The following is a 23576-nucleotide window of genomic DNA, read 5'->3' on the forward strand; positions in this document are numbered from 1 at the left end:
GTTTCTCCAACACTCCATGGCCTGCACTGGCTGCCGATCAGTTTCCTGTCACAATTCAAAGTGTTGGTAATGACCTTTAAAGCCCTACATGGCAGCGGACCAGAATACCTCCGGAACCGCCTTCTTCCGCACGAATCCCAGCAGCCGATAAGGTCCCACAGAGTTGGCCTTCTCCAGGTCCCGTCAACTAAACAATGCCGTTTGGCGGGCCCCAGGGAAAGAGCCTTCTCTGTGGTGGTCTCAGCCCTCTGCAATCAACTCCCCCCAGAGATTAGAACTGCCCCCAACCTCCTTGTCTTTTGCAAATTACTTAAGACCCACCTGTATCGCCAGGCATGGGGGAACTGAGACACCTCCCCCAGGCTTTTACATTTTATGTATGGTATGGTTTTTTAAATGATGGGATTTTTAACTGTCTTTTAAATATTAGATTTGTTTTCCATTGTAACATTGTTATTGTTGTTGTGAGCCGCCCCGAGTCTTCGGGGAGAGGCGGCATACAAATCTAATAAATTATTATTATTATTATTATTATTATTATTATTATTATTATTATTAATAATTATTATTATTTATGGGGCCGTCTTCTGTCACATACCACCCAGTGACCAATTAGAGCCCGCAGGGTCGGCCTTCTCCAGATCCCGTCGGCCAAACAATGCCAACTGAGAGAGAGCTTTTCTACTAACCCCATCCTCACCGTACTATGTGGACTGCAATACTACCATTAACAGCAATATAACAATGTTCCTCCTTTGATAGTTTTTTATATTTGTACTTACGGAAGATCCTTTAGTTCCTTTTGGACCGGGGGGCCCCTAGTTGAAAGACAGAAGAGCTCATTAGCAAAACATTCATTAAAAATAACTAAGTTAATATACAGGTTGTATATTAATTAGCATGTTCAGCATGTCAGTCTGAGGCTGAAACAGGCAGCTTGTTTTGTACACTGACAATTCTTCTTATACTTCAGAATAAATATATTTATCTTTCTGAAATCACTGAAATGTCAAATTATGTTCTATTATTCTGCAGAACTGCAGGCTATTTCTGCTAACCGCTGGCTGCCAGATGTTTCGCTGTTCGAATCTCACTGGCTCAAGGTTGACTTAGCCTTCCATCCTTCCAAGGTCAGACCCAGATTGTTGGGGGCAAGAGGCTGACTGTAAACTGCTTAGAGTGGGCTGGGAAGTGGTATATAAGTGCTAAGTATTGTCTGTGTCTGTCTGTCTGTCTGTCTGTCTGTCTGTCTATCTACCCTAACTAGCCATCTATCTATCTATCTATCTATCTATCTATCTATCTATCTATCATCTATCTATCTATCTATCTATCTATCTATCTATCTATCTATCTATCTATCTATCTATCTATCTATCTATCTACCCTAGCTAGCCATCTATCTATCTATCTATCTATCTATCTATCTATCTATCTATCTATCTATCTATCTATCTATCATCTATCTATCTATCTATCTATCTATCTATCATCTATCTATCTATCTATCTATCTATCTATCTATCTATCTATCTATCTATCTATCTATCTATCATCTATCTATCGGCCATGATGGTGCAGTGGTTAGAATGCAGTACTGCAAACTAACTCTTCTGACTGCCAGCAGTTCGATTCCCACCAGCTCAAGGTTGAATCAGCCTTCCCTGCTTCCGAGGTGGGTAAAAGGAGGATCCAGACTGTTGGAAGCAATAGGCTGACTGTGAAGCGGTATATAAGTCTAAGTGCTACTGCTATACTCACCGGCAGCCCTGGAGGACCAGGTGGGCCAAGAGGGCCCGATGGACCTTGAATACCCTGGAGGAAGGAGACGAGGAAGAAAATCAAATGAGTTTGCAGTGTCTTCTTAACCCCAGAGTCAGTGGGGGAATTCTTTCCAACTCGGAAGTTTCAGACTCATCCTCCCCCGGATCGAATCTTAAGATTTGGCCATGAAGGAACCCCCAAGGGATTTTGCAGCCATGGTCTCAGTGCTCTACCTGTTCTCCTTTTTTATTTTTTTTGAATAAACTTTATTAAATTTTTCATTAAAAAGACAAAACTGACAAACATACATTTAACATAAAATTGGGGTTGCAATTTCCCCACTTATTCTAGAAGTCAAATTTCCATACAGAAAAAAGAATACCTTATTAATACTTTAAATCAACTTATTACTTTAAATGAAAAGAAGAAATTCTATTTGATCTTATATAAAAAAAACCCCTTCATTTATAAACTAAATAAAACACCAAATTTAAGTCATAACCATTCTTCTACATTTCTCACATAGGTTTTACTTTTATTTCTTCCTCTTATTTATCCATATATACACTTTATTCCAAATCACATAAAATTCTGATTCTTCTTGGTCTTTTAACCGTCTTGTCATCATATCCATTTCAGCGCAATCTAATATTTTCTTAATAACCTCTTCCTCTTTGGGGATATTTTCCCCTTTCCAATTTTGCACATATACAATCCTGGCCGCTGTCAAAATATGTACAGTATTCCCTCGATTTTCACGGGGGATGCGTTCCGAGACCACCCGCGAAAGTCGAATTTCCGCGAAGTAGAGATGCGGAAGTAAATACACTATTTTTGGCTATGAACAGTGTCACAAGCCTTCCCTTAACACTTTAAACCCCTAAATTGCAATTACCCATTCCTTTAGCAACCATTTAGATTATTACTCACCATGTTTATTTATTAAAGTTTATTAAAAAAAATATTTATTAAAGGCGGACGAAAGTTTGGCGATGACATATGACATCATCGGGCGGGAAAAACCGTGGTATAGGGAAAAAACCTGCGAATTATTTTTTAATTAATATTTTTTAAAAACCGTGGTATAGACTTTTCGCGAAGTTCGAACCCGCGAAAATCGAGGGAACACTGTATAACTACATGTAAAATTTCTTTCTACCTGTTCTCCTTTAGGCCCCGATCCTCCTTGAGGTCCTGGCAATCCTCGGTCTCCCTTTTCTCCTTGCTCACCGGGGGGCCCAATGAGACCAATCAATCCGGGATGACCCTGGAAAAGGAAAAGGCCGCATTGCCAACACTCTTCGAACTAGGGTGAGAGAAGCCAGGCCCTGTCCAGGAAGGGCAACTCCCAGCTGGCTTCAGGAGCTCTCTTCCCAGGTCAGGAAGTGACCTCGAGAGTTAAGCCAGGTGCTTCAAATCCAGAGGCTTCTTGGGCGGTTAATTTTTGCCTTGATTCTGGATTGCAAGCCATTTCTCTTCATGCTGAAAAAAACTCACCTTTTCTCCCTTTGGCCCCGAATCCCCTTTCAAGCCAGGTAAACCAGGTGGACCCTTTAGAGAAAAGGAGAAGAGGGGTCACTAAAAATCAGGCGTCTTCTTCAGCCACTTCCCCCCACCCCCAAGATTTACACGAGCCAAATTAATTTGGGAAAGGAAACGTGTATTGGGACCAATGTTCACACCATTCTAATTTTGAGTCTTCCCTTTTTAGACTGCTAAAGCCTGGCCACTGTTGAACTGCCCTCTAGCTCCATCCAAGGGGGCTACATCAAGGGGAGGGCTTAAACTCTTGGGGGAGGGGGGGAGGGGCTGGCCAGCCCAGATGTTCTGTGGAGGAAAGAGACCACCCTGAATCTGGGCTGGGTTTTAAATTTGTTTTAATCATTGGATTTGTATTGTGTCCTGTTGTGAGCCGCTCCGGGTTTTCGGAGAGGGGCGGCATACAAATCTAATTAATTAATAAATCAACAAATCAATCAATCAAGCCCAATTCCCAGAAAGTCAGGACTCACCATTGGGCCAGGAGGTCCGTCTGGGCCTGGTGAACCAGGAAGCCCTTGCTCGCCCTGGAAAACAATGGACACCTTCAGCTATTCATGGCACAATAGTAGGAGACACAGATCACTAAGGTGGGAGTCAGGGTATCCGGGGAGTGGGGGGGAGAGAAGCATTTTGGAATTCCAATCTACTTAAGGCAGCAGTCGTAGATGACGTCATACCAAATGGCCAAGCCGTGGAGAAATATTGGTAGCTGAGGAAGCGAGTTCTTGCCACAGTTATGCTCATTTTTGCTTGACTCGGCCAGGCAGTGCAATCCGGATTTCTTTTGTTTTTACATGAATTTTCCCTGACTTTTAAACATTTTAATACAGTTTGGTTTCACACACACACACATGATTTATTCTGCTTTTTTCACTAATTCCAGGACTGCCCCCACCCTCCTTGCCTTTCGTAAACTCCTTAAAACCCACCTCTGCCGTCAGGCATGGGGGAATTGATAGATCTCCCCCAGGCCTATATAATTTATTTATGGTATGTTTGTGTGTATGTCTTGCTTTTAAATAAGGTGTTTTTTTAGATACTTTTAAATATTAGATTTGTTAATGTACATTGTTTTTATTATTGCTGTGAGCCGCCCCGAGTCTACGGAGAGGGGCGGCATACAAATATAATAAATAAAAAATAATAAAATAATAATAATAATTCCCTGATATTTCCCGAACTGCCGATTTCCCTGGTCATTCCCTGATTTCCCTGTTATCCAGGTTTGCTGGCCACCCTGGAGATACCCGTACCTCTCCCACGTTCTACAACAGGGATGGCGAACCTTCTTTGGTTTGTGTTCCCAAACGGTGTGTTTAGTGTGCTAGCATGTGCACACGTGCCTACCCCCCTCCCCTCCCCCAAAAGCATGCGCAGCCCACCTTGCTGCCCCGTTTCCATTTTTGAGCAAAAACTATCCCAGCGGCTACTAATATATGAACTATTAAGTAATATATGTCTTTTTTAATATTTGTTATTTGATATACCTAGTAGAAAAAGTTCTGATGTTTTCTTTATTTCTTGCTGTGCTATTTCTATTAACCATTTTTCTATTAAATTCCAGTATTTTTGGCTTTTGAGCATGTCCACCAAGTGTGATACTAAGTGCCTATTTCTGTTTTGCACTTCCATCTGTTTTGCACTCCCAGAATTTTATGATATCTGGCAGAAGGTATATACAGTAGTACCTCTAGATACGAGTTTAATTCGTTCCAGAACGGAGCTCGTATGTCGATCAACTCGTATCTGGAACAAATGGCTTTAGACTTTGTTTTTCCCCGCCGAGATAACCAGAAGCAAGGATTGTTGCACCACCTAGTGGAAGCTCGGCTCATATCCCGAATTTGAGCTCAGGTGTGGAACAGAAATTTTGCTCCCGTCGTGGCTCGTAACTTGGAATACTCACATGTGGAGCAGCTCATATCTAGAGGTACTACTGTACTTGGTGGGATAAAAAGATAAAGAGATAAGCTTGTTGTTATATTACTTTGAAAATTTGAACTTAATAGTAAAAGGCTATTAGATTGTGATTATCTACAATATAAATGTAATTTCTTTTTCTCTTATCTTCTTTATTTTAGTTTGATTTAATTTACAAAATAAGAATTTCTATATATATCCTTATAAACTTTTAGATGTGTTTTTATGTAGTGTCTTATAAATAGATATTTTTATATATTTCATAGACGGCGTTAAACAACAATAACATCTTTCTTCTTTTTGTATAAGGAAGACTTCTATTTTGAGCGGAGCGACTGTAGCTCCACTAAATGTTATATGTGGTGTCTGTCATGTTTGTTTGAGAAAAACAATAAAATATTTTTTTTTAAAAAAAATAAAACTGCTATGGGTCGTCTTTGACCTACAACCTGCAGCTTTTTTGGTTCGACTAATTTGTGGAAAGGATTGAAAACCAGTCGAAGCGTGTTTGCTTCTCCTGGAGATCCAGACTCCTTTTCCATCGACTCTCCTTCTGCTCTCTGTACAAAGAGCCCCACTCCCCCTTTTCTTCTCAACCAGATGGTGAGCTTTGACCCCTACCATAAACCAGGATGTCTTGATTTTTAGTTTATTAAGTGATTTGGAACAGAATCTATTCAATCACTCAGTTACAGTTATCTGATGTCTTGACAAGTGCCTTTGGTTAGGTCCCTGGGGAGGCTGCTCCCCGTCAGTGATGCCACTTTAATGAGATTAACATCCATCACAACAATCAACAGACACACTTGTGGCGCCTTTAATGCCCAACAAATACAGGCTGGCTTCAGCTTCCATGGACTAAACTCCAATTAATCTTATGTGGATGCTTGTCTTCAGTTGTCATATCTGTATCCATCATTCTAAAAGCCTTGACAGCCGCTATAAACTGATAGAGGATGGATGGTATCACAGCCTAATATCGTAACTTTAACTAATTTTACATATGTCAGAATTGATACTTTTCTTCTTAGAAGGAACAGAAGGAAATGTTTGCCCAAGAAACTGGGTATTCCAGCCCCTCAGATTCTGGTAACATTTGCACCAAATCTAGGTCTAGTTTGCCTGTCAGGGTTCCAAATTCTCAACTAGCAAATGCTCTGTCCTACGCATTGGGAAGAAGAATCTGAACTCCAAATACGAACTGAATAATCAAATTATCACAGATAATCCCCACTCGGTTAAGGACCTTGGTATACTAATAACAAAAGATTTAAGTGCCAAAGCCCACTGCAACAGTATATCCAAGAAGGCTTCAAGAGTTGTAAACCTAATCCTATGTAGCTTCTGCTCTGGCAATCTCACACTACTTACCAGAGCTTACAAAACTTTTGCCAGACCCATCCTCGAATACAGCTCATCTGTTTGGAACCCATATCGCATCTCAGACATTAACACCCTTGAAAATGTCCAAAGATACTTCACCAGAAGAGCCCTTCCCTCCTCCACTCGAAACGGAATACCCTACGAGAATTAGACTTTCAATCCTGGGCCTAGAAAGCCTAGAACTAAGACGCCTTAAACAAGATCTAAGTATTGCTCACAAGATCATATGCTGCAACGTCCTGCCTGTCGGCGACTACTTCAGCTTCAACCACAACAACACAAGAGCACACAACAGATTTAAACTTAATATTAACCGCTCCAAACTTGACTGTAAAAAATATGACTTCAGTAACTGAGTTGTCAAAGCGTGGAACTCATTACCGGACTCCATAGTGTCATCCCCAAACCCCCAACACTTTACCCTTAGATTATCTACGGTTGACCTATCCAGATTCCTAAGAGGTCAGTAAGGGGCGAGTACAAGTGCACTAGAGTGCCTTCCGTCCCCTGTCCTATTGCTCTCCTATATCTCCTATACCTTTCTTCTATTCCTATATCTCTTCTTCTATTCTTTCATTGATATGTTCTATTACTATACCTTATTTTCTATTATTTCTTAGATATATTTTACTATGAGTATCTCCTCTATAACCTTCACCATGTATTTTACTATGTGTATATAGATATATATCCACTAAAACCCTCATTGTGTACTGGACAAAATAAATAAATAAATAAACAAATAGCAGCTGAAACTAAATCAGAGTCCGAGGCAAAGCATTCCTTAAAATTCCAAGCAGAGCCTTGTTGGCACCTCTGGGTGAAACCTCAATCTGAAATCCCCAGGGGTTTCTCTAGTTCAAAGCTCAACCCCTTGTCCCCTCCACAAGTCTATCACCTTGGCCAATCTTCAACTGCCAACATGGCAGATTCCACCCCTCTCCTCCCGTGCAGGTGCAGGAGTGCGAAGATAAAGGATGACCTAATAAGAATTTGTTATGGCTACGTACAGAGAGCCCTCGTGAAATTCCCCCTCACAAATTCCCACAATGAAGAATACGTATTAAACAGGCAGGCCAAACCAGACCCCAACAAAAATGACTCTGGCCTGGCGTTGCTACCTCTAATACTTTTGATCTGATGTTGCAGAAGTTCCAAGGATGAACACCAGCCAGGACTGGGAAAGGACATTTGTTGTTCTGGATGTTTGTACTACAGGTAGTCCTCAACTTACTAACACAAGGTTTTTTTTAGATATTTTAAAAATATGTTAGATTTGTTATTGTACATTGTTTTTATGATTGCTGTGAGCCGCCACAAGTCTACGGAGAGGGGCGGCATACAAATCTAATAATAATAATGGTAATAATAATAATAATAATAATAATAATAATAATAAATAATAATAATAATAATAATAATAATTATTATTATTAATAATAATAATAATAATAATAATAATAATAATAATAATAATAATAATAATAATAGAAACATAGAAACATAGAAGTCTGACGGCAGAAAAAGACCTCATGGCCCATCTAGTCTGCCCTTACACTATTTTCTGTATTTTATCTTAGGATGGATATATGTTTATCCCAGGCATATTTAAATTCAGTTACTGTGGATTTATCTACCATGTCTGCTGGAAGTTTGTTCCAAGGATCTACTACTCTTTCAGTAAAATAATATTTTCTCATGTTGCTTTTGATCTTTCCCCCAATTAACTTCAGATTGTGTCCCCTTGTTTTTGTGTTCACTTTCCTATTAAAAACACTTCCCTCCTGGACCTTATTTAACCCTTTTAACATAATTAAATGTTTCGATCATGTCCCCCCTTTCCCTTCTGTCCTCCAGACTAGACAGATTGAGTTCATTAAGTCTTTCCTGATACGTTTTATGCTTAAGACCTTCCACCATTCTTGTAGCCCGTCTTTGGACCCGTTCAATTTTGTCAATATCTTTTTGTAGGTGAGGTCTCCAGAATAATAATAATAATAATAATAATAATAATAATAATAATAATAATAATAATAATAGCAATTGAGCCCAAAATTTATGTCTCTAAGGGAGACAATTGTTAAGTGAGCTTTTGTCTAGACTCTGTTCCAAGAAAACCTTGCGAGAAAACATTTCTGGCCTTTCCTGGCTCAGAGAAGAGGAAGAAACACATTTAGACTAGACAGGTTCTGTGCCTGTGAGATAAAGATAAAGGTTCCCCCACACAGGTGTGCTAGTTGTTCCTGACTCTAGGGGGCAGTGCTCATCTCCATTTCTAAGCCAAAGAGCCAGAGCTGTCCGAAGACAACTCCATGGTCATGTGTCCGGCATGACTCAATGCCAAAGGCGCACAGAACGCTGTTACCTTCCCACCAAAGGCGGTCCCTATTTTTCTACCTGCAATTTTTTACCTGCTTTCGAACTTCTAGGTTGGCAGAAGCTGGGACAAGTAACGGGAGCTCACTCCGTTACACCATGCTGGGGATTCAAACCGCTGCCGACCTTCTAATCAACAACTCAGCGTTTTAGCCACTGAGCCACTGCGTCATACAGCCATAAAAGTAGCCCCGACCAACATGGTTTTGGGTTTCTTGATGGGACCAAGGCTTTCCTAGAGGTGAAGTTGGCCTTGGCTGGCCAACACTTACCACTGGGCCAGGTATTCCCCGAAGTCCATCTGGACCTGGCTTTCCTGGAGGTCCTTGAGGACCAACTGGACCCGTTTTCCCGGGAGGTCCTTCCAATCCAGATTCACCCTAAAGAGAAGCAAGACGTTAGAGGGAGACCATGGTCAAAACCAGAAATGCTGCTTTGTCTGGTGGCAGCTCAGGGTTTTTTGTTTTTTTTAACCTTGGCACCTTTCTTTCTTTTTTTCCAAAAGTTTTATTTATTTTTCTTCACATTCAACATTCAACTTCATATACCTTCAATACATCTTAATATGCATATATCATTATTCAAATACAATAGACTAACTCATGTTTCGAATTGCTTTATGTTATTTCATCTCTCAACTTCCCTCTTTCTATCTCAGGTGGCTATTCCACTTCTACTACCTACTTCTTACTCCTTCTCCCTCTTACTACTGCCTTCTACTACCCTTCCCTTCCCTCTTCTTTCTCCTACTCTTTCTCTACTTCCCCTCCCCCCCTTTCTCTCTTTCCTTCCTACTTCCAATCCACCTTCTAAATCTTTCCCTAAGTGGGTAAATCTATAACCATTATCTTACAGTTTGAGATGTTCCTCTAGATCAGTGGTTCTCAACCTTTCCAATGCCGCGACCCCTTAATAGAGTTCCTCATGTTGTGGTGACCCCCAACCATAAGTCTAGCACCAATTCTCCCAACAGAGCTTTAAGCTGATTGGCAGGAAGGTCAGAGGGACACCCCCACTGTAAACGCCTGATTGGTCAGATTTTAAAAATATGTTCCAAGGTGCCAGAATAGAAGCTTTAATTTCTACCCCCTGGGAAATTTGTCTTTTCCCATGGTGTTAGGCAACCCCTGTGAAACGGTCGTTCAAACCCCAAAGGGGTCTCGACCCCCAGGTTGAGAACCACTGCTCTAGATCGTACCCATCATGATCCCCCCTCTTTTTCACAAAATATCCTATCTAATATATTTAAATCTTAATGATCGGTACATATATTTTAACCTGCGCTGCCTCCTTATCCTAGTTTCGTCTCCTGGAACTACCACCAACCAATTTACTTTTGTTCCACATTAATTGCTACAGCTAAATTATACAGCCAGTTGTTATTTCAGGTGCTTCTTAAACTCACCTTGGCACCTTTCTCTCCTTGACGGCCTTCAGGTCCTGCTGGTCCAGGTGGTCCCTAAAAAGATTGGGAGACACGGAGCAGTGAAATGATTGTAGCAACATCCCCCCTTGTGAACCTCCTGTTGGGTTTAACAACAGCTCGACTGGAGGAAGCCCCAGCATCCACCCCCACCATTGCCCGAGGGGGAGATTGGCTCCTCGTGGTCCATGTCCCAGAGACTGCTGGAGAGAGTTTAATTTACAGCTTTGTGGCTGGAAGTTTCCAGCCTGACAACCATCCAAGGAACTGATGATAAGGTCTGTACAGTGTTCCCTCGACTTTCGCAGGTTCGAACTTCGCGAAAAGTCTATACCACGGTTTTTCAAAAATATTAATTAAAAAATACTTCGCGGTTTTTCCCGCCATACCACTTTTTTTCCTGCCCAATGACATCATATGTCATCGCCAAACTTTCGTCCGCCTGTAATAATTTTTTTTTTAAATAAACTTTAATAAATAAACATGGTGAGTAATAATCTAAATGGTTGCTAAGGGAATGGGAAATTGTAATTTAGGGGTTTAAAGTGTTAAGGGAAGGCTTGTGATACCGTTCGTAGCCAAAAATAGTGTATTTACTTCCGCATCTCTACTTCGCGGTAATTCGACTTTCGCCGGCGGTCTCGAAACGCATCCCCCGAGAAACTTGAGGGAACACTGTACTTCGATTAGCCCTTGGAAGGATTGTAGACTTTTCTGGGTGTGAATGCCATTAATTCACAGTAGGTTAGTAAAATAATATTTTCTCATGTTGCTTTTGATTCCCCCCCCCCAACTAACTTCAGATTGTGTCCCCTTGTTCTTGTGTTCACTTTCCTATTAAAAAAACTTCCCTCCTGAACCTTATTTAACCCTTTGACATATTTAAATGTTTCGATCATGTCTCCCCTTTTCCTTCTGTCCTCCAGACTATACAGACTGAGTTCATTAAGTCTTTCCTGATACGTTTTATGCTTAAGACTTTCCACCATTCTTGTAGCTCGTCTTTGGACCCGTTCAATTTTGTCAATATCTTTTTGTAGGTGAGGTCTCCAGAACTGGACACAGTATTATTCTAAATGTGGTCTCACCAGCGCTCTATATAGCGGGATCACAATCTCCCTCTTCCTGCTTGTTATAACTCTAGCTATGCAGCCAAGCATCCTTCTTGCTTTTCCTACCGCCCGTCGGATGCTTGAAGTGGAAAGAAGTTTGAAAGCAAACAAAGAATGATTTTTATCCAAAGAACAAACATGTAACCTTGAAATTGTAGCTATGGGATATCTGAAATGTGCCTGGAGGAGAACCAGAGAAATCTGGGAGACCACACCCCATCTCTGGTGGGGATGGGACTTCTCCAAAGCATCTGATGACTGTTCTTATTTTTGCTTTCCTGTTCTGGAAACAGGATGCAAACAAACAGGCAAGAAAAATAATCCTTTCTTCCCGAGAGCAACATAGAATCTGCCTTCATTTACTGCAAGATTTCCAAGTATGTCAGAGATTTGTTGTTATGGTGACGCATTATATTTTCAATAATTGGCACCTCTGACGGTGCTTCCCTTGCAGATTTGCAGAATCTGGTCTCTGATGAATGGTGTAAAATATCCATACATCCACCACAGCAACCCACCCTGCGGGGGCAGAGATAACAGTCACCCCCCTGGTTGCATCACGACACCTGTCCGTTCAGCTGCGGCTCTTTAATTTATTTTATTTATTTATTATTTAGATTTGTATGCCGCCCCTCTCCGAAGACTCGGGGCGGCTCACAACAAGATATAACAAATCATAAATAATTCAAATAACTTTAAAATATTTAAAGATTTAAAAGAACCCCATATACTAACAGACACACACACACACAAGCATACCATGTATAAAATTGAACAAGTCCGGGGGAGGTGTTTCAATTCCCCCATGCCTGACGGCAAAGGTGGGTTTTAAGGAGTTTACGGAAGGCAGAAAGAGTAGGGGCAGTTCTAATCTCTGGGGGGAGTTGGTTCCAGAGAGCCGGTGCCGACACAGAGAAGGCTCTTCCCCTGGGGCCCGCCAACCGACATTGTTTAGTTGACAGGACCCGGAGAAGGCCCACTCTGTGGGACCTAATTGGTCGCTGGGATTCGTGCGGCAGGAGGTGGTCCCAGAGATATTCTGGTCCAGTGCCATGAAGGGCTTTAAAGGTCATAACCAACACTTTGAATTGCTGAGACCAGTGGCATTATCTGAGATGTTACGCTAAAAACTGGGATAGGAAAGACTGAAAGGGCAACAGCTCTTGTGGCTGGAAGCTCCCAGCCTGACAACCATCCAAGGAACTGATGATAAGGTCTGTACAATGTTCCCTCGACTTTCGCAGGTTCAAACTTCGCGAAAAGTCTATACCACGGTTTTTCAAAAATATTAATTAAAAACTACTTCGCGTTTTTTCCCCCTATATCACAATATCTCCGGGATCGCCTTCTGCCGCATGAATCCCAGCGGCTGATAAGCTCCCACAGAGTTGGCCTTCTCCGGGTCCCGTCGACTAAACAATGTCGTTTGGCGGGTCCCAGGGGAAGAGCCTTCTCTGTGGTGGCCCCGACCCTCTGGAACCAGCTCCCCCCTGAGATTAGAACTGCCCCCACCCTCCTTGCCTTTCGTAAACTCCTTAAAACCCACCTCTGCCATCAGGCATGGGGGAACTGAAATATCTTCCCAAGGCCTATACTGTTTATGTATGCTATGTTGTGTGCATGTTTTTTTTTTATATTATGGGTTTTTAGCTTTCTAATTATTGAATTTGTATTATATATTGTTTTCTGTTGCTGTTGTGAGCCGCCCCGAGTCTGCGGAGAGGGGCAGCATACAAATTAAATAAACAAATAAACAAATAAATAAATGAATGAATGAATGAATGAATTAACGAACAAACAAACAAACAAACAAACAAACAAACAAACAAACAAACTTACTCTCTTGCCTGGGGGGCCAGAAGTACCCGGCTCTCCGGTGGGACCAGGAGACCCCTGAGAACAAACAGAGAGAAAAAGACAACGTTTATCCTTAGAGCTCTAACCCAAGAACTGATAGGAGAGGCTAAATCTTCATTTGGTTACAGGTACCCTGCTTTGCCCAAAATAAGACACCCCCTGATAATAAGTCCAATCGGGCTTTTAACTGCATGGCAGTAAAACCAAGCGGTTATTTCAAAGTTCAAAAAAAATGTAAGGCCTGTCTTATATTTCAGTTGGTAGTCCTCCACTGAATCCCAGATTTCTATTGTTAACGCGAAGGACCAGCTGCCTGCGAGGAGGATAAACGCCCTGCCACCCTACAGTCAGAGTTGAAGAAGCTTCCGTGTTGAGAAGGGAAACGTCTTCAAAGAAAAACCAGGAAGTCCAGTTGCGTCTTGAAAAAAAGGCACATTTGGGACAACCAGGACCCGAATGATGGAGAATCTTCATGGACAACACTCGTTAAGTGGCTTTTTCCCCATTATATATCCATCAGATTGGACATCAAGCCGCTTCAGCCCAGCTGACGAGCCTTGTTGGTGCAGTGGTTAGAGGGCAGTGCTGCAAGCTACTTCCGCTGATCACCGGCTCCAGTTCGAATCTCACACAAGGCTCCAGATTGACTCCGCCTTCCGTCCTTCCAAGGTGGGTAAAATGAGGACCCAGTTTGTGGGGGGCGAGAGGCTGATTCTGTAAACTGCTTAGAGAGGGCTGGAAAAGCACTGTGAAGTGGTATATAAAGTCTAAATGCTATTGCTATTGCTTCCCTTTGCTCTGATGCCAGCCTGATCCACCCTGGGGAGGGTGAATTGGAGGATATGGGATGGGGGTTATAGAGAAAGCAGAGGTGCCAACCAGAGATAATGGTTGAGAGATTCAAGGACACCAGACTGGGAAAGCCTGGGGACAGAATACAAACACCCACCAAAGGTGCACAAAAATATGGAACTGTTGTCAAAACACCTAATTTGAACATTATTGGACCACCAAGATGACCGAGGCAGGGAGCGCCTGGAGAAGGGAAAATTTCCTTAGATCTGGCTTTGCTACACTGTAATCAACTTTGCTTCATTAAATGTATACCTTTCACTACAAAGAGAATCAAGGGTTTTCCCTTCCTGACAGCATCTTTTTATGAGGTTTCGGGGGATCACAGGTTCAAAAGAACATCCTTAAATATATTTCTGTCTTATAGGCTTCTTCATCCTCTTGCCCATTAAATTCGCCTTGGCTTATGACTCTAGCTGGCCACCTATGGAAGATTTGCACCAGGAATTTGCTATTTCCACACTTGCAGTAACAGAAAGCTGTGCCAAACCGTCTTCTGCGTAGAAGCACCAGGAGTACCAGCTGTTCTGGTCTTCGGCTAAGGCCACTGATAATTGGATTAAAGCAATGCTAAATATATTTGTAAAACACCACACCATCTTTATTTTCCTTTCCTTTGTTTCACACTGAATCATCTCGGCACGCAGCGCTAATCTCTTATCTTTAACTTTGGTATGCAAGGCAACATCAAAACCATTAAAGCATTCCACAAGTCATTCTAAGATTCATGGCTAGTCAGATTTAGCCCAGTGTCTGGTCAGATTTAGCCCAGTGTCTGTGCAATTAAAAGCACACAAGGGATAGCTTACATTCAGAGCTGCTTGGAAAAAACCTCCATATTTCTTAACTGCAGATTGACGACTCAACTCTTCTCTTCCTCTGACCCCTGGACGTGATGAATTAATGACTTAATTAATTAACCCGTTCCTCTCCTTAATATTTCTTCCCTGACACTTGCTCTCTTCACCTCTGCAAGCGTCTCAAATAAGGATTTACCCATCTAGCATCTGCTTCTCCTTCACTTGAATCTCAACCCATAGAAACGTCCTGTGGTTGGTCTCCTACTTCTTCTGCCTCTAAATCAGGCCCTACCACTAATTCATAACCACTTTCTGAATCAGAATCTGAAAAATCCCTAAACTGAACAGTAGTATACACAACACCAGCTAGGACATTTAAAAAAACAAACAAACAAAGAAGAAAAGGGTACTTGGATAGGCTTTCCTCCAAATAAAGGCTGACACACTCCAGAAACACCAGTTGACCCCCAGGTTCTGATGAATGGCTCCCTACTAGTCCTTAGCCCATCTTGATGTCCATCTTTACTCAGCCATTAACTCATCCGTCCCATATTTTTGGTACTAAATTAAGTAACAGATGTTATCTGCATCCAGTGAGGGTACTTACTGTTTGGCCAGGCTCCCCATCATCACCCTTATCACCTGTTGGGCCATCCTGACCCTAGAAGAAAACAGAAAAGGAATTCAAGAAGTTTGCTATTGCCTGTTTCTTCTTGGGGAGGAGAAAGAGGGGCTGGTTCAGCGTGTGTGTCCCCCCCAGCTGCTTCATGCTCAGGGTAGGGTTAAAACTCAAGGTCTTGTTCTCTACCAGTGGGCTAGCTTTCGTAAACAATACATGATGAATATATTAATATTTTCAATGAAATGTGGAGCACAGCTCTAACGAGTTCAATGTAAGTTCAAGATTGCAACGAGTCAAATTTCCCCTTGATTAAAAATTTCTAACATTCAATAATATCCAAGAAAAATGAAACCCTTGAAAAAAAGAATAGACATGCTAGATGATTATGATAATGGTGACAGAACTATTTGCTGATCAGAAAATTAATAAACAGGCCACAAAAGTGAAAAAAACATAGGTATGTGCCTTAGAAAAATACACTTGAAATCTTAAGGGAAAATACAACATGTTAAATGTCCAAATTCCCTATTTCAATCCAAACTGAACTACAGTAATACCTCGTCTTACGAACCTAATTGGTTCCCGAAGTAGGTTCGTAAGGTGAAAAGTTCTTAAGACAAAACATTGTTTCCCATAGGAAACAATGTAAAAGCGATTAATCCATGCAAAAAGAAAAAAAAATTCCCTATTGGGATTCCCCACCTCCTTTCTAGCCTCCAGATTGACCAAAAAGGCTGCCGCCGATCGCAAAAACAACAAGAAGCCCCCCAGCTGTTTCAGAAGGTGACAGCTGGGCGGCGGCGATTCTCGGTGGCCTACGGAACCCGAACCAGAAAAGTTCGGGTTTGGTGTTCGGGAGAACGCCAAGAAGCCCCCCGGCTGTTTCAGAAGGTGACAGCCGGGTGGTGGCGCTTCTTGGCGGCCTCCCGAACCCGAACCCGAAAAGTTTGGGTTCGGGAGAATGCCGAGAAGGGCCCCGGCTGTTTTAAAACGTGACAGCCGGGCGGCGGCGCCCAGCGGAGCGCCATTTTGCGATCGGCGGTGGGTTCGTAAGCCGAAAAAAGTTCGTAAGAAGAGGCAAAAAATTTCCGAACCCCGGGTTCGTATCACGAGGAGTTTGTATCACGAGGTACCACTGTATTTCCAAAAGATCTAGAGAGCAGCTCCCCGGAATTTATTTTCCAGAGAAAATTCTTAGACACATTTGAGAAAGAAACGATCTCCCTGTTTCCCATCTTGGTACTTACAGCTGGACCAGGTTCGCCTGGGGGCCCTGGATCACCTGGGAAGCCAACCGGACCCTGGAAAGGTAAGGAAAGAAAGAACGTGAAATCTTACATTGCGCAGAAGAAAGAAATGTGCAGCATCTAGGCAACATGCTGGCCACGAGAGTTGGATTAAGGGGGCATTAAAAAAACCCGTTCCCATGAAATGGAATGACCCCGTGACCTCAAGCAGGGTAGAGGGAGGGAGGTTTGCAAGCCAAGCTCGGCCAAAAATGTATTCAAGGAAAAGACAGGAACAAAGCCGTCCATTTTCTCAGGAGCTCCAGGAAACGAGAGGAAGAAGAGATACCTGGAGCCTCTTTGGGGGAAAATGAAGAACAAATCCAATCAAGCATAGATACAGCCCACATCAGGGCAGCTGAAGGTTATTTCTCTCTATTTTTTGCATCTAGCAGTGGCCACCTGATGCTCTGTTCAGGGCTACCTGGTCCTTGCTGGGGAGGAAAGAACCTCAGGACAGATGGACCACTCACAGGAACACCCTGTTATTTGTTTGGTGGCCCCTCCACGTGGCTCCTGCAGTCAGAGGGTCCCCGGGTTGCCTGGGCCAAGTTGAGGACCCTGGGGGGGCGGGCAATGCTGATTCTGTGGTTTTTGGGCAAGGGGAGAGAGTGCTCTAGTCCAGTGTTTCTCAACCTTGCTAACTTGAAGATATTTGGACTTCAACTCTCAGAATTCCCCAGCCAGGGGGTTGGGTTTTTTCCCCTATTTCATCTGGAGCCATCCAATGCTCTAAATCAGTGTTTCCCAACCTTGGCAACTTGAAGATATCTGGACTTCAACTCCCAGAATTCCCCAGCCAGCATTTGCTGGCTGGGGAATTCTGGGAGTTGAAGTCCAAATATCTTCAAGTTGCCAAGGTTGGGAAACACTGCTCTAGTGGGTGAAGGCTTAGGGATGATGGTAAAACATTTTTTTGCTCAGGTGCCAAAATATCCCCGTGCAATATAACGCAAGCGTTTGCCTATACAAAGCATGCGATGCCCTCTCCTATGCACACACCATCCTCCACACTGAACCCCGCACATGCAAGTAGGTCTCACCAAAGACTCTGTGGATGGCGCAAAATGGGCCCAGCGGGTCTACCGGAAGGTCAAAAACGAATTTCCGGCAGGCCCTTTGAGCTGCTTTTCGTGCTCCTTGGGCTTCAGGAAAGCCCTTTGAAGGCTGTGGAGGATGAAAATGGCCTCCCCACACCCTCCAGAAAGCCGAAGAGGAGCTGGCCATGGCTCTGCGTGACACAGGTTCACCATCATGGCCCCCTAGTCTGACCCCAAAGTCAGTCTGAAGGAGCATGTGAGAATCAAGGCAGGGACCTGAAGCAGGAGAAAAGCAGAGGAGGCCATTCAATTGCCCAGCTCAAAGGACATATGGGGAAAGCGTCCTGAGAGGGTCCATCTCCTTCCAGAACTGGGCAAAACAGAGGAGGAGGCTACTTACCGGGCTCCCTTTGGGCCCATCGTCCCCTGGGGGGCCTTTGGGGCCTGGGGGCCCAGCAGAGCCAGAGGGACCCGCTTCCCCTTTCTCCCCTCGCTCTCCTTTAGGGCCCTGCCAAAGAAAGGAAGGAAGAGGCGGGTTAGAAGGCCTGAGTTGTTTCAGCAACAGATTCAGAAGCCACACGATTCAAGGTCCAGTCAGCACTGAGAGGAAATTTTAAAAAACGACCCGTGATTCATTATTTTCGGGATCTCTATGGAGAGGGATCAGAATCAGAACAACAGAGTTGGGGGTTACCTTGTAGGTCACCTAGCCCCTCCCCAAGAATGAGACCCCATAACATTTCAGACAGGTGGCTTTCCAGCCTCTTCTTAAAGGATGAAGCTCCCGCAACATCTGAAGGCAATCACAGCTGTGAAGGGACTTCTTCAGAACCACAACTTCTGAAGAAATCACAGCTATCGGTTGGAGAGCCATTTACATCACACCTTTGACTGAGCTGTATAAATTTTTGCTGTACAAATCAACCAGCTAGGGACATTTTGTACAGGTGCGGTATTTATTTTATTTATTTATTCATTCAAATTTCTAGGCCGCCCTTCTCCAGGGGACTCAGGGTGGCCTACAAGATAAAATCAATCTATAATACAGATATAAATTATAAACCACAACCATAAAGCCCAAATCTTAAAATCCCAGACATTTAGACCCATTCGTTGAAGCGCATTCCGATCACAATTATATTGTCATCCGGAGCAAAATGACAATGCTCAACGGCCCAAGGCCTGCCGGCAAAGGTGTGTTTTTAGAACCTTCCAAAAAGCCTGAAGGGTGGGGGGCAATACAAATCTCCAGGGGGAGTTGGTTCCAGAGGACTGGAGCTGCCACAGAGAAGGCCCTTCCCTTGGCCCTGCCAGGAGACATTGCTCGGCTGAAGGGACCGTGGAAGGCCAACTCTGTGAGATCTGACCGGCTGCTGGGGTACGTGAGACAGGAGACGATCCCGTAAGTAACCTGGTCCTAAGCCATGTAGAGCTTTATAGCTAATAAAACGGTGTTTTGGAATAAAGGTGTGGCTTCACTTTTGGGCCGTTTCTTGAAGATAATTAGGACAATAGATAGAGACAATAAATGCTGAAATTTCAGTTTTGAAGTTCCATTTTCCCACCTAAACAATGCACTATATTGATTTCAGGAAGTCTTGAGTGTTGTTCTTTTGTCTCCCCTATACTTGGAGAGCTATACAGTGTTCCCTTGATTTTCATGGGTCATGGGTCCGAACTTTGTGAAATGTCTATACCAGGGTTTTTCAAAAATATTAATTAAAAAATACTTCATGGTTTCCCCCCCCCCCATACCACGGTTTTTCCCAACCGATGACGTCATATGTCATTGCCAAACTTTTGTCTGCCTTTAAAAAATATTTTTAAAAATAAACTTTAATAAATAAACCTGGTGAGTAATAATCTAAATGGTTGCTAACGGAATGGGAAATTGTAATTTAGGGGTTTAAAGTGTTAAGGGAAGGCTTGGGATACTGTTCATAGCCAAAAATAGTGTATTTACTTCCGCATCTCTACTTCGCGGAAATTCGACTTTTGCGGGCGGTCTCGGAACGCATCCCCCGCAAAAAATTGAGGGAACACTGTACTTTGATTAGCCCTTGGAAGGATTGTGGACTTTTCTGGGTGTGAATGCCATGAATTCACAGTAGCTAAGTAAACAGGAATTTATTTGGGACAGGAAGTCCTACTTGCACAATAAAAATAACATGGATTTTTCTTGCACAGTCCTTGTGAGGACAAAGTGAACACTAGCTGAGAATGCAGTTGTGAACCTGGGTTCTGCTGACACTTATTTTCTCAGAAGAGCTCACTTCCTACACTGGAATGTGTTGGGTTGAGTCTCCTTTTGCCTTCTCCTGCCTTGATTAATCAGCTGGTTTCTGTGGGGGTGGATTTCAATGGACCAACTGTACGAAACGGGTCCAATAGGTAGATAAGTGGATGGCTGAACTATGGATACGCCGAGAAGAATTAGGGGTCTTAAAGATGGCTGTCAATCAACAGAGTAGAATATTGCTCCAGAAGAGATTATTTGTGGGAGGGTCAGAAAAGGGACAGAACTGGAAATGGCCTGAGGCTTTCAAACCATTCCTGAGTACCAATCTTATTCCATTTCATCTCAATTACAGACCGATACTTTAAAAAAAAAAGGTTTTAAATCTTACTGGTGGTCCAGAGTCTCCAGGAAGGCCAGGCTCTCCCGATTCTCCAGGTTCTCCCTGCAAAAGGCAAGACAACTCAGGTGCTGCAGCCATGGGGGCCCAGTGGCCAGAGCTCAATACTGCAGGCTACTTCTGCTGACTGACTGCAATTTAGCAGTTCGAATCTCACCAGCTCTTCCATCTTTCCAAGGTTGGTAAAATGAGATTGTTGGGGGCAATATATGCTGACTCTTTGTAAACTGCTTAGAGAGGGCTTTAAAGCAGCATGAAGCGGTATATAAGTGCTATTGCTATTGCTATTGCTATTGCTATTGCTATCATCTATCTATCTATCTATCTATCTATCTATCTATCTATCTATCTATCTATCTATCTACCTACCTACCTACCTACCCATACCCACCCACCCACCCAACCAACCAACCAACCAACCAACCAACCAACCAACCAACCATCGTTTGTCTATCTATCTGTCTGTCTGTCTGTCTGTCTGTCTGTCTGTCTGTCTGTCCGTCTGTCAGTCTATCTGTCTGTCTATCATCTATCTATCATGGTGGCTCAGGGATTGAAATGCAATATTGCAGGTTAATTCTGCCCACTGCCAGCTGTTTGACCCTGACCAGATCCAGGTTGACTCAGCTTTCCATCCTTCCGAGGTTGGTAAAATATGCTGACTCTATAAACCGCTTAGAGAGGGGCTGCAAAACAGTATGAAGTGGTCTATAAATCTAAGTGCTAAATGCTATTGCTATAGATCAGTGTTTCCCAACCTTGGCAACTTGAAGATATCTGGACTTCAACTCCCAGAATTCCCCAGCCAGCATTTGCTGGCTGGGGAATTCTGGGAGTTGAAGTCCAAATATCTTCAGGTTACCAAGGTTGGGAAACACTGCCATAGATAAACCCCTCTCAGCTCTGTGGTACTTTGGTCTGAAGATGCTCATATTAGTACAACGGAGTCAAGACCTTTCTTGACTCCGGGGTGGCGCAGTGGTTAGAGTGCAGTACTGCAGGCTCCTTCAGCTAACTGCTAGGTGTAGTTCAGCAGTTCAAATCTCACCACTGGCTCCAGGTTGACTCAGCCTTCCATCCTTCCGAGGTGGGTCAAATGAGGAGCCAGATTGTTGGGGGCAAGAGGCTGAGTCTGTAAACCGCTTAGAAAGGGATGTAAAAGCACTATGAAGCGGCATAGAAGTCTATTTCTCCAGGTTTCTCCAGCCTTCCATCCTTCCGAGGTGGGTCAAATGAGGAGCCAGATTGTTGGGGGCAAGAGGCTGAGTCTGTAAACCGCTTAGAGAGGGCTGTAAAAGGACTATGAAGCAGCATATAAGTCTATTTCTCCAGGTTTCCTATAATTTCAACAACTCCCAATCTGGAAGTTGCCCCAGCTGCTTTTCATTTGTACCTCTGACCGGTAGCAGGAGAGATTTGGTAAGCACCCTCCTGCCCCATTAGACCTTCTTAAAACCCAGCTTAGACTTTCAACCAGAGGTCTCCCCCCATAACTGGATCTTGCTGGAGGCCCACCTTGCATAACCGCAGAATTTTAATGCTCTGCCCCAGCATTACCTTTTCACCAACGGCTCCTGGATTTCCAATCCCTCCTGCGGGACCTTGTGGCCCATCAGCTCCGGGAGGTCCACCTGGGCCCCTGGGTCCAGGGGGACCTGGAGGACCCTTGGGGAAAAGGACAGAAGATACTCTTTCAATTGATGGAAAGACAAAGCTTTTGTCCAAAATGTACACAGCCACGTTAGCATGCAAGAGAAAATAATTTACTTTATTACCATTTGGCCGACGTCTCCAGTTTCTCCCTTGTCACCTGGAGGACCAGGTAAGCCCTGTTGAAAGAATTAGAAAGGTGGGTTTTCTCTAAATCCATCCTACCCCTCAAAGGATCAAACGACAAAGACTGTAATGATGAAACAGTTAAAGCCAACCTGTTCAATACCTTCTTTGGCTCAGTCTTTATTAACAGCAATGGCTCATGCCCAACATTTCTTAGTCGTACCACAACTAACTTCAATGGTCTAACACAAATCGATTTTACAGAAGAAAACGTCGGAAAGACATTACACAACCTAAAGTCATCTCTATGGATCTGATGGACTATGTGCATACTTCTTTAAAAAGCTCTCCTAGAATTTGGCTAAACCCCTAAGCATAATTTTCAAAATATTTTTTAGAACTAGCTCCTTACCTAAACTTTGTTCTCTAGCCACAGCCATCCCTATTTTCAAAAAAGGTGATCCAAGTATTGTTGAAAATTACAGGCCAATCTCATTGTGCTGCGTCTCTTGCACAGGAATCTATCCATCTATCTAATGGAATCTATCATAAACCAATCCATTACACCTCACCTTGAAACTAATAAACTACTTTCCAATGAACATTTTATCTTTAACACTCCTTTATCTTGGCACCCATGCCAACAGATACCTTTAACGTTCTGCTGAAAGTGTGCAAGTTGAACGGGTGTGTAATACCACTTATGTAATATTTTCCTTCTCATTTCCCTAACTCTTGTATTCTTGATTTTCCTTATACTCTCTACTGTATTTTCCATCTTTTGCACCTCTACTTGTATCTCATTTTGACTCTGATTTAGTTTGGATGCTACATGGAACCTTGACACTGTTACTCTATAACCAAAATAAAGTACTTTGACAAAATCACTGCACGCTGCAAATATTTCACACGTTTTGCACATAATGACAATAATGCTACTAATATGTGAAACTTATTACACTCTCTGATTCTCAATAGTGCTGAGCTGCTCACTTCAGACATGAGATCAGAACAAAATTTATCAAATATGAAGAGGAAAGATAAAAGCTGGTTGATAGGATGGAGAAAATAAGCCCCCCCCTCCCCCTGGTCTTCACTGCTAAATAACACAGGAGGATCCAGGAGCATCCAAATTTTTTTTTGGGGGGGGAGGAAGCCTCATTTCAGAGGGCATTTCACACATTTTA

The 23576-nt window shown here is 43.0% G+C and overlaps 1 protein-coding gene across 1 annotated transcript in view; it reads right to left on the reverse strand.

Annotated features, from left to right (window-relative positions):
- Positions 1–23576, reverse strand: part of COL5A1 (collagen type V alpha 1 chain) — a 243625-nt gene that overhangs the window by 22967 nt on the left and 197082 nt on the right. Inside the window, 14 exon segments of the mRNA XM_070758910.1 lie at positions 783–818; positions 1762–1815; positions 2924–3031; positions 3262–3315; positions 3777–3830; positions 9258–9365; positions 10391–10444; positions 13360–13413; positions 15637–15690; positions 16899–16952; positions 18378–18485; positions 20605–20658; positions 22171–22278; positions 22389–22442. Of these exon segments, the coding sequence (XP_070615011.1) occupies positions 783–818; positions 1762–1815; positions 2924–3031; positions 3262–3315; positions 3777–3830; positions 9258–9365; positions 10391–10444; positions 13360–13413; positions 15637–15690; positions 16899–16952; positions 18378–18485; positions 20605–20658; positions 22171–22278; positions 22389–22442 (954 nt within the window).

The sequence above is a fragment of the Erythrolamprus reginae genome, chromosome 8 (assembly GCF_031021105.1).
Source record: "Erythrolamprus reginae isolate rEryReg1 chromosome 8, rEryReg1.hap1, whole genome shotgun sequence".
In the NCBI taxonomy this organism is placed as follows: domain Eukaryota; kingdom Metazoa; phylum Chordata; class Lepidosauria; order Squamata; family Dipsadidae; genus Erythrolamprus; species Erythrolamprus reginae.